The sequence below is a fragment of the Pangasianodon hypophthalmus genome, chromosome 10 (assembly GCF_027358585.1).
Source record: "Pangasianodon hypophthalmus isolate fPanHyp1 chromosome 10, fPanHyp1.pri, whole genome shotgun sequence".
In the NCBI taxonomy this organism is placed as follows: domain Eukaryota; kingdom Metazoa; phylum Chordata; class Actinopteri; order Siluriformes; family Pangasiidae; genus Pangasianodon; species Pangasianodon hypophthalmus.
In genome coordinates this window covers 21,559,616-21,569,224 of record NC_069719.1, presented here as the reverse complement: position 1 = coordinate 21,569,224, position 9,609 = coordinate 21,559,616, and the positions used below count along the sequence as shown (strand labels likewise).

Sequence of the window (9,609 nt, the reverse complement as noted above, 5' to 3'; positions counted from 1 at the left end):
TCAAGTCAACACAATTATTTGCATGTTTATTCACAAATTTTAAGTAACTGCAGTTCAAGTAGTCGATCAGGAAAGCCCGAAAGCAACTAACGACGTGAAGCCAGATTTGTAGTTATTGTTGTGATTATAAAATAAGTACTTATAATAAGTGCTTCTCTTAATTTTATTTAATTGAATCTTTACTACTCATCAGGCTCATTAGAAAACTAAGCCTAACCCACTGAAAAGTTTGTTTTTCTTTTTTAACCTCTGGCTACATGCAGACAGAGGAAAGCACAAGACAGCAGTGAAAGCCTTGCCTACAGCATTTAGTCCTGAAATCTCACATTTAAATCCCAACAGCTGAGTTTCCATACATCTGTAGTATATAAAATTCTCTCTATATGAAGACTTTGCTACAACAAACAAAACAGGGCCATCAGTGCAAACTGGCTTTTACAGGCGTTATACTTCTGTTTCCATTGAATTCCAGTCACATGTATGTGTTGTGCTAGAGACATTACAGGGTGTTTCACTGGCATATACATGAAACTAACACACACACACACACACACACACACGCACGCACACACGCTCCATGGTCCAACAAATTGTCCACACACATGCACGCACACAAACAAAAGATACACGCCCGGATAGTACGGATATATTAAGAGCTCGTGTGGTTTTCCAAAAAGAATTTATTAGACATGAGATGAGATTAGATTAGATTTAGATTAAATGAATAAGACAGAATAGATAAAGACTCTTTAAGATTTTCCATTGGTTTTATTTAGCTGCTACTTTTCCATTGCAGATAAATCGCAATGCTCTCTAGAAAAACTAAAATAATAATAATAATAATAATAATAATAATAATAATAATAATAATAATAATAATAATAATAGGAAGAAGAATGGGAACGCACAAATTATATCTGATTTTTCATCATCATCATCCTCATCGTCTTCTTCTTCTTCTGATTATTATTATTATTATTATTATTATTATTATTATTATTAGAGCAGTGTGTATACTGAATTAAGACTTGTGTACAATAAGGAAATAACCCCTCATGTAATGTCAGTAAATAAACTCAGGGTCATGCCTCGCTTCCTCAGTACACGGTAGACTGCAGATTGTCAGGCGACTTTTCCGTCCTGGTTTTGTGCAGCAGCGCGCGGAACATAATCGGAATATTTACTCAAAACAGATGAATATAATCTTTCTTTCAAAGTTCAAAACAAATCAATAAAAGCAGGATGTTTATGATTGCGCCCACATGTTGCTTTACACATCGCCATCATTCCAGTCACCTAGTGAACTCAGTAAGAATGAACCTTAAGGAAATCGGGTTTGCTCGGCTTTTTATTAGCCTATAGGATGTGTACCATGTTTTCTATAAAACGCAACACAAATGCTCTTTATTTCTTTTACCTATTTTTGTCTCCACATGACAGTTATGGACCTGCACGTAGCTACCGATGTAGACTCTAAGAAACGAGTTGCACTGAAAAAAAAGCCGAACATACATTTCTTTTGTCAGTTCAGTTTGCCTAATTCAGAGGTTGTCATGTTTTCTCATTGTTATAAATCCCAGTTTCAGCTTTGACGAACAATGGATTTCTCAACACAACTACAATTAAGATATTTAGTAAAAACATTTAATATGTAGACTAACAGTCTTTAGCTGTAATAATTGTGCTTTAGAGGCTGGCTATTATTTAGTCATTCATATCTACCACAAGCGCATACACACATCATATATATATATATATATATGTATATATATATATATATATATATATATATATATATATATATATATATATATATATATATATATATATATTTATGTGTGTGTGTGTTTGTGTGTGAAAATGGCAGTGCGTTATAGGCCCAGTCTGAATTTCAGTTTTTCAGTTTTGTTTTTATAGCAACGGAACTAGTGATGGCTGCACACATTTTGTTATAATAATAATAATAATAATAATAATAATAATAATAATAATAATAACTAAAACAGATTACGCTACACCTAATTGCTACTATATTCTAGTATCATTGCGCAAATGAAACTGATGTCATTTGAGAGAAAGCAGTTGTTTACTATTGAACTAAACTATTTTAAAGTTGTTGAGACGAGCTGGAAAAATCTATCACATAACTGCATTAAAGAAACAGAGTTACCCCCCACATCAGAGAACACACTCTGAGGCGCTGAAGTAATAACACCTGTGTGTGTGTGTGTGTGTGTGTGTGTGTGTGTGAGGGAACAGTTAAAGCCGGTTTCAGGTTTTTAAGTGTAGTTAGGGCTCCTCCTAGCGGTCACAGAAAGCTCGCATGCCTGACGCTGAATGTGTCTACTGCTGAAATGATCTCGAGTAGGTGACTTACCTAAAACAAGTCTTCACACTAAAATGAATCAGATTTGCCACTGGTCACAAAGAGAGCTATATCTAGGGTTTTCATCCCCACTACAGCGAAAAGCTCAAGTAGCATGAGAAATATTGCCTAAAGTCTGTATAGGCTGAATTGCAAGTAGTCTAAAATTACCAGGTGTAACTAGCTTATATATCCTCTGTCCTATATAACACTTTAAATGTAGCCGAATTCGTTTAAAGTAATTTATAACTGTAGTAATCTGGTTTCTCGCTATTTTATTGTATTGAATCCAAATGGAAAAGTTAGGCTTTTTGTGACTGTTCGAGCCTATAAAACACCATTAGAAACGACTTTCAGCACCTCAATTCGTTTAACATTACATTCAGTCCGAAACCCAATTTAAACATATCTGCATGAAATAAGTTATAAACATCAAGATCAGGCGGTAATCTCTAATCAAATCAAAACCTGAGGACGTGCCTGTGCTTTCAAATGAACACACCATCGGCAGAAACCAAAACCAGCAAACGTCGTAATAACAACAACAATAATAACAACAACAACAACAATAACAACAATATCAACATCAACAATAACAACAACAACAATAATAATAACGACGACGACAGCAACAACAATAAAAACAACAACAATAATAATAACAATAATAACAACAGCAACAATAATAACGACGACAACAACAACAACAACAACAATAATAATAATAATAATAATAATAATAATAATAATAATAATAATAAGAGAAGAAGAGAAGGGGGCGATTAGCAGGCTATATTAGTAGTAATAGTGATGTTCCTTGAAGAGCTTTTTATCTGATGAGTTGTGTAGTAAAGGTTAAAGATACACACCTGACACTAATGTGTATGGACTGCACATAAAATGATTGTTCATGAACTTTGTACTTCATGATGATGGTCAGCCTTGGAATGTCATGTAAAATGTACTGGTTTATAAAACGGAGAAAAGCCGCTAGAATGGCGTCTAACAGCAGCTAACAGTCCCATGAGAAAGGCACTGTGCACCCAACATAAAGCTCTGAATACTGAGAGACTTTATTTTAAATAAAACCTCTCAGCAGATGCAGCCTAAATCATTTCTGTCTCTTCCAACTTGTAATTTGTAAAGTATCCTAACCCTTTAAAACGGATACACAATAAGCCTCTGGGCCAAAGTAAAAGCGCTGGGATTTGCATCGTCTTTGGCGCCATCTTGTGGTAGAGCTTTACCATTACCCTGAGAAGTCAGAAAACCCTCCCAGGCCAGCTTCATACCCAGTTTGAGTACGGTATAAAGCCACATAACCCCTTTTAAATATCGTTATTAATCGAAATGTTGGTCGTTATTAAAATATAATAATATCCCAGATAACTCCAATAAACAGCTTACACTAATGAAACAGTACAATGTAGCCTGTTGCACAGTGCATTCTGCTGGTTCCCAGTCCTGGAGTCGGCGAGAGCAGGTCCAATTGTATTTTTAAAAAAAGTAAAATATAATATTCCACATAACATCATACATATGTTTACTTCTTTTATCAGGTGGCAGTTTATGGTCGTCCTGGCGTGCTGGGTTTAGCTTGTTGAGTCAGGTAGTTTGACCGAAGTTACTCAAATCCAGTCGACAGCTAATGTGCAGTCAAGCTTGCTGGCTTGGGGACGCGGACCTGAAAGGGAACAGGCTCGTTGCGTCAAGATATGTTTTCTGGACTTTTCACTGGAGTCCTCTTGTCGAGATAAATAAAGTCTGAAGTAAAAGAAATCAGCGACAGCTACAGGAAATGAAAGTTTTTGTTCACACTTAACTTTACATATTTAAAAGGTTATTGCTTTAATGTAGTTTGTAGCCAGTGTTAGCCTGCTAAGAAAAAAGTATGCTAGCAGCTAAAGCTATTTGAGGGCAAAATATGGCTGAAGTTGGCTTTCTGTAATAAATAAGACAAATGTAAGATACATTTAAAGATAATATTAAATAATTATATAATTAGGCTATACGGTTAACAATATTATATTTTGGGCTGCTACATAAGAAATAACATTGCTACTAGCTAGTTCAACTAGTTAAAATTACCTCAGGTTTTCTCTGTATTATCTTGGATTATTAGCTAGCATTGGAGTCAGATGAATTTAAATTAATACACAGATATGATAAGGTCGTCTTTATGAGCTCTGCAGTTCTGAGGAGTGTGGAAATTAGAGTCTCAGTGCTGCCACCTGTCTCTTAACAGTCTGAGACCTTGTAGTGAAATTGTACCACAGGTTGCACCCATGCTATCTCACAAACATCTTGCAAACAGTATAGCATGCACGAACTCCGAAAACAACTGCACAGACTTCTCCAGCAAGAGTGGACGAATTCTTTTTTTGTTTGTTTGTCTGTCTTTTTTCCCCGAGATGGACAAGGCAAGTGTCATGTTTGTACAGTGATGTAATGAAGTCACGGTTGCATTGAGAGAAAACAAACCCCGACCCCCTGCTCTAACACACCCTCTAACACAAACTCAGAAAAGGCTGTTTAGTTAAATCAGGTGTTTTGGGAGCAGGAAAAACACTAAAACATGTAGTGACAGGGGGTACTCCAGTTTCAGGGTTGGGTACCTGTGCAGTAGGCATTTGTTAATCTCATCCAACAACAAAGCATGACATGTTTTTGATATATGGCCAATAATTTTACAGATAATTAGGGCTATTGAGGAGGAATCAAAGTGAGTTTTCTCACGAAAGGGGTAGCTGCTGTTGAATAGGATGAATAGTTTACTCACTAGGTAAGGTATTGAAAAGTTAATATATTTACAGTCCTACATGACTCTAAATCTTGGTCTTTATTTAGGCCTTTGTGATTATAGAGTGCATGTGGAATGTGCACAATGATAAGGCTTTTGTTTTTTAAGAGATTAAATACATTACTCAATAAAATCAACAACTGGCTTCCATAGGTTTATTCTTTCATTAACATTTAATGGGGAGAAATAAAGTTGATACACAGCACTCATTTCATTGTACACTAAGTAGTGTAATGTACGGGCGGGACGTAAGTGAACGAAAAATATGAGTCAGTACATAGAAGTGAACGAGAACAATCAAAGTGCAGAATGTATATAGAAACAAAATGACAGTTAAAACAAATGTAAATAATTCAGTCTAGTGTGATTCTTTATAGCTATTATTCTGTTCGCATTAGATATCCTGTTATTACACCTAGCAATCACTGAAACATCTCTACCCTGAGTCAGTGGGTACAGAGGATTTTAATGGGCAAAGAAAATTTTTACCAAGCAGTATAAATTATATTTTAAATATTTTTTTGAAGACATTCTTGTTCTTAGACTTTTCTTTTCCTCCGCTCTCCTGCTGGTTTTGTGGGGGAAGAGGTGGAGGGAAGGAGGGGGGTTGGTTCTTCCTCAGACCTCTCAAAGTCACTGTAAATAAACAAAGAAAACAGCACTCATTAATACAACTTGAACTCAATTCCAGTTTGCTAGTTCAGATGTGTGTGTGACTTTTTTTGCTGAGACTTTTTTCTGAGGAAACATTTTGAAAGACTCAGATGATCCAAAGTATAGAGATGCTTCCAGTCTTTATTCAGCTGAAACATTATACACATTACACCTTCATTATACACAAGTTAGACATTTTCTGACATGTAAGGTCGCATTATTCATAGTTTTACTGACTGACAATTGATGAGTAGTGTTTGTAGCAGCCTTTAGTACCAGCATCTAGTACAACCTTCAGTTGTTTAGTTGTGGCTTTCAGTTCAAATTTAAAAAATGTTGTCTTATGGCACCTAATATCACTATCATGTCTGTTAACAGGATTGTATTTTGTACTTTGTCAAATTGTCAAAATGAAGAAATATTACAAAATATATTACAGCATGAGTTAGAATCAAAATGCATTTTTTAAAATAGAGGAAAATTCATTCTAAATGCATTTATTATTTGTATTTTAATTGATCTGAAGGCATTTTAGCCAACCCTCTTTGTCAAAGTTTTGCCAACAAGCCTATACGTTGAGTTAGTGGACTTTAGGACCAGGGCCTGGGACAATTGGTCCTTGAAAACTGTATTTTTTCACCCTTTCTACAATTTATAATATGAAAAAGTATTTTTCAGTATTTAATATTATTAGGCTATCTGGTGTGTTAATCACTAAAATTTTCCATATATGACAGTTTATTTTCTTAGTCTTTTTTGCTCTACCAGCATAGGCTGTTTTTTTTTAATTATTAAAAATAATTTAATAAAAATAATTACCAATTATTAAATTTAATAAATTTATCTTTACAGCACAGCATAAATATACAGGCCAAATAAACCACTTGGTAAATTGAAGGAAGAATGCAAGGACACCAAAAGGCCCAGAACACCACAGAAAAATCTGTGGTAGATGAGAGAAGAATTTTTTTCCTTGATGAAGAAAAAAACCCTTCACAACAGTTGGCCAGATCAAGAACACTCTCCAGGAGGTAGGCACATTTGAATCAAAGTCAACAATCAAAAGAAGTCTCCACCAGAGTAAATACAGTAAATACAAGTAATTATAAGGTATAAACCACTGGAAAGCCTCAAAAGACTGTACATTCATAAGTGCCCACGCCATAAGATGAGGTAGTATGCTTCGGATTATGAGCATACTACCTCATCTTATGGCGTGGGCACTTATGGCTGCCAATGGAACCGTTTCCCTTGTATTTATTGTTGATATGACTGCTGCCAAAAGCAGAACAAAAATATCTGAAAAACACCTGACTGTATGTAGTGTGTCTATATTGAGTGGTGGACCATTCTCAGCAATGACACTGACATGGTGTGTTGCGCTGGTACAATTGTATCAAGTCAAGCAGTGTTGCAGGTTTTTTTAACAGCCAGGTGTCATTACTGAGATGATAAACAGTCCACCAACCAAAACATCCACCTAACAGCAGTCCTGTGGTCATAAACTGACCCCGATTAAGGGTTGAACTATAATTAACACACATTTTCCATATAAAAAGATGGTCTCATCTATAATTAACCCATACGGTGGAACAACAAGGTAGTGCTGTCTATAATAATAAAGTGGCCAGTAAGTGTACACAGTTTTTGCTGTTTGCTGTTTTTGCTGCTTGAAGCAGTTGTATCAGTGAACACATACTGTTATGCCACTGCCATGCCAGTGTCACTGCTGTGCTGAGAATTATCCACCACCCACATAACATCTGGTCAGTGGTGGTACTATTATGGTCCCTTTCCACTAATGTGTGGGGTTAAGGGCTAAAGAGGGGCTTTATAAAATGGCATTAAATGTAGATACAAGATAATTATGTGTTATAACCATATACGTTATATTACTACACAGTATATGTCAAGACGTTTGTGGCCACTCCACCAACATGCATGTTTTTGGGAAGTGGGAGGAAGCCAGAGAACTCAAAGACCATATGGGCATGGGGCAAAACTCCACATAAACAGTAGCCAGAGTTTGGGATGGAATGTGGAACCACAGAACTGCGAGGTGCCAATGCTAACCACTGCACCACCCGGTTGCCCTTATTATTAATATAGTACTATTAAAATAAATGTAATTTTTTCAGTAGGCATTGGCCACATTTAGTTGGGTGCCTTTACACTCCAGTTGACCAGTCGGTGCTGGAAATTCTGAAGTCACTGAGATTAAAAAAAACAAAAACATTCAAATATGCACTTTTTTGGGGTCAGTTAGGGTGTCTAATCCCAGTTACAGTAAGAGAAAGAAAGCATGAATTCCTCCTGAATCCCAAGATTTGAATCCATTTTTGAGCCTACCTGAGTCCTTGGCCTCTCCTCCATCTGGGTAGCGGTGTTTGTTGTAGTATGTGTGGGGGGGCTTGGGAGGTGGTTCCTTCTCCTTCTCAAAACTCTCTGTGGAATCTGTAGTTCAGAACCTCTGATTAGCACACACAAACACACATAAATGCTTACAAAGTCTTATAGGCTGCCTTGAGTTCCTCACTTTTTTCCAGCTCAATGGTGGAGACTTGTGTATGCGATTCATCCAGTAATTTTGAGACCTGCTGCTTTGCCGTCTCCACCATTTCTTCTGTGTTCATCCTGAAATAATACAAAAAAAACCCAACATATTTAATAGCAGTGGTAAAGAACTATGTATATTACCCATACTGAATGTGCTACATCCATATTTGTTTGGTTACCCAATATTCTCTGAGAAGCCTCTCTGACCGGTGCAATTCTGCAGCTCCTCCACCCACTTCTGCTGTTCCTCTTGAGAGGGCGCAGCAAACAGGTAGTGACTGCCATCATTCAGTCTTAACCAAAAAGATCATAAAAGTTATACTTTTTTCAATTCAGCAATACACTGTTTGTTTTCCCTTATTCCCAGTTAAAACTTTTTTATGGGAAGACTATATGTCTAAGAATATACTTGTATGACAGCATTATCTCATCCCCAAAAAATGAGTTTTAGTTATTGAAATGTGATCATGATGGGTTTGTTAGGTGACCAGCAGAGGTGGTATGTGACAAAGTACTACTTTGTTACTGTACTTGTGCCTGTTTTTAAGTAACTTTCCTTTTTCTCACCTAATACCTTAGACTTTACTTACTACATTTCAAAAGAAAAAATCTCTCTTTTCTACTTGCTAGGTTTTCAAAACCCACATCACTACACTACAAGTCACAAGGTGACTTTTTAGCATCTAAATGCCTAAACAAATCTAAACTTTAATGGATCTGACACACAAGAATGAGACTTAATGCTTGTCACTATAATATATTTATTGTCACCATACACATTGTATTTATTTAGGCACTTTTTGTATAATAATAGGTAACAACTAGTTTTACAAAGATGAGTTCCGAGAATAGCATTTAACTATTTTTTTATCATCAGAGTTGTTATAGTTATTATGAGACACTAGGAATAAAGGTGTAGTTAGTTAGCCTTAGCTAATGTTTCTCATGTTCCTTCAAGGGGGAAAAAAATCATGTAAAATCATTGTGTGAATTGAGAAAGGTGTCTTTTTCTTTTGTAAATCTTTCTTTTACTTTAATACTTTTATAACTTTTTTCATGTTTTTTTCATTATTTTATTTAAAAGAGTTTATACTTTTCTAATTTGAGTTGAGACAAAGAATTTGTAGCAGTATTACTTCAACTTTTACCAGAATATTTATTTAGATGACTAATTGAACTTTTACTTGAATAAAGAATTTGGGTACTTTTTACCACCTCTGCTGAGTAGTCTCAG

At 35.7% G+C, this 9,609-nt stretch overlaps 1 protein-coding gene across 1 annotated transcript in view; it reads right to left on the bottom strand.

Moving 5' to 3' along the window:
• Nucleotides 1-5,314: 5,314 nt before the first annotated feature.
• Nucleotides 5,315-9,609, bottom strand: part of sptbn5 (spectrin, beta, non-erythrocytic 5) — a 45,237-nt gene continuing 40,942 nt past the window's right edge. Inside the window, exons 68-71 of the mRNA XM_034307941.2 lie at nucleotides 8,555-8,668; nucleotides 8,356-8,453; nucleotides 8,169-8,273; nucleotides 5,315-5,801 (exon numbers count right to left, since the gene is read on the bottom strand). Coding sequence (XP_034163832.2) covers nucleotides 5,668-5,801; nucleotides 8,169-8,273; nucleotides 8,356-8,453; nucleotides 8,555-8,668 — 451 coding nt within the window. The 3' untranslated portion in view covers nucleotides 5,315-5,667. The remainder of the gene's footprint in view (nucleotides 5,802-8,168; nucleotides 8,274-8,355; nucleotides 8,454-8,554; nucleotides 8,669-9,609) is intronic.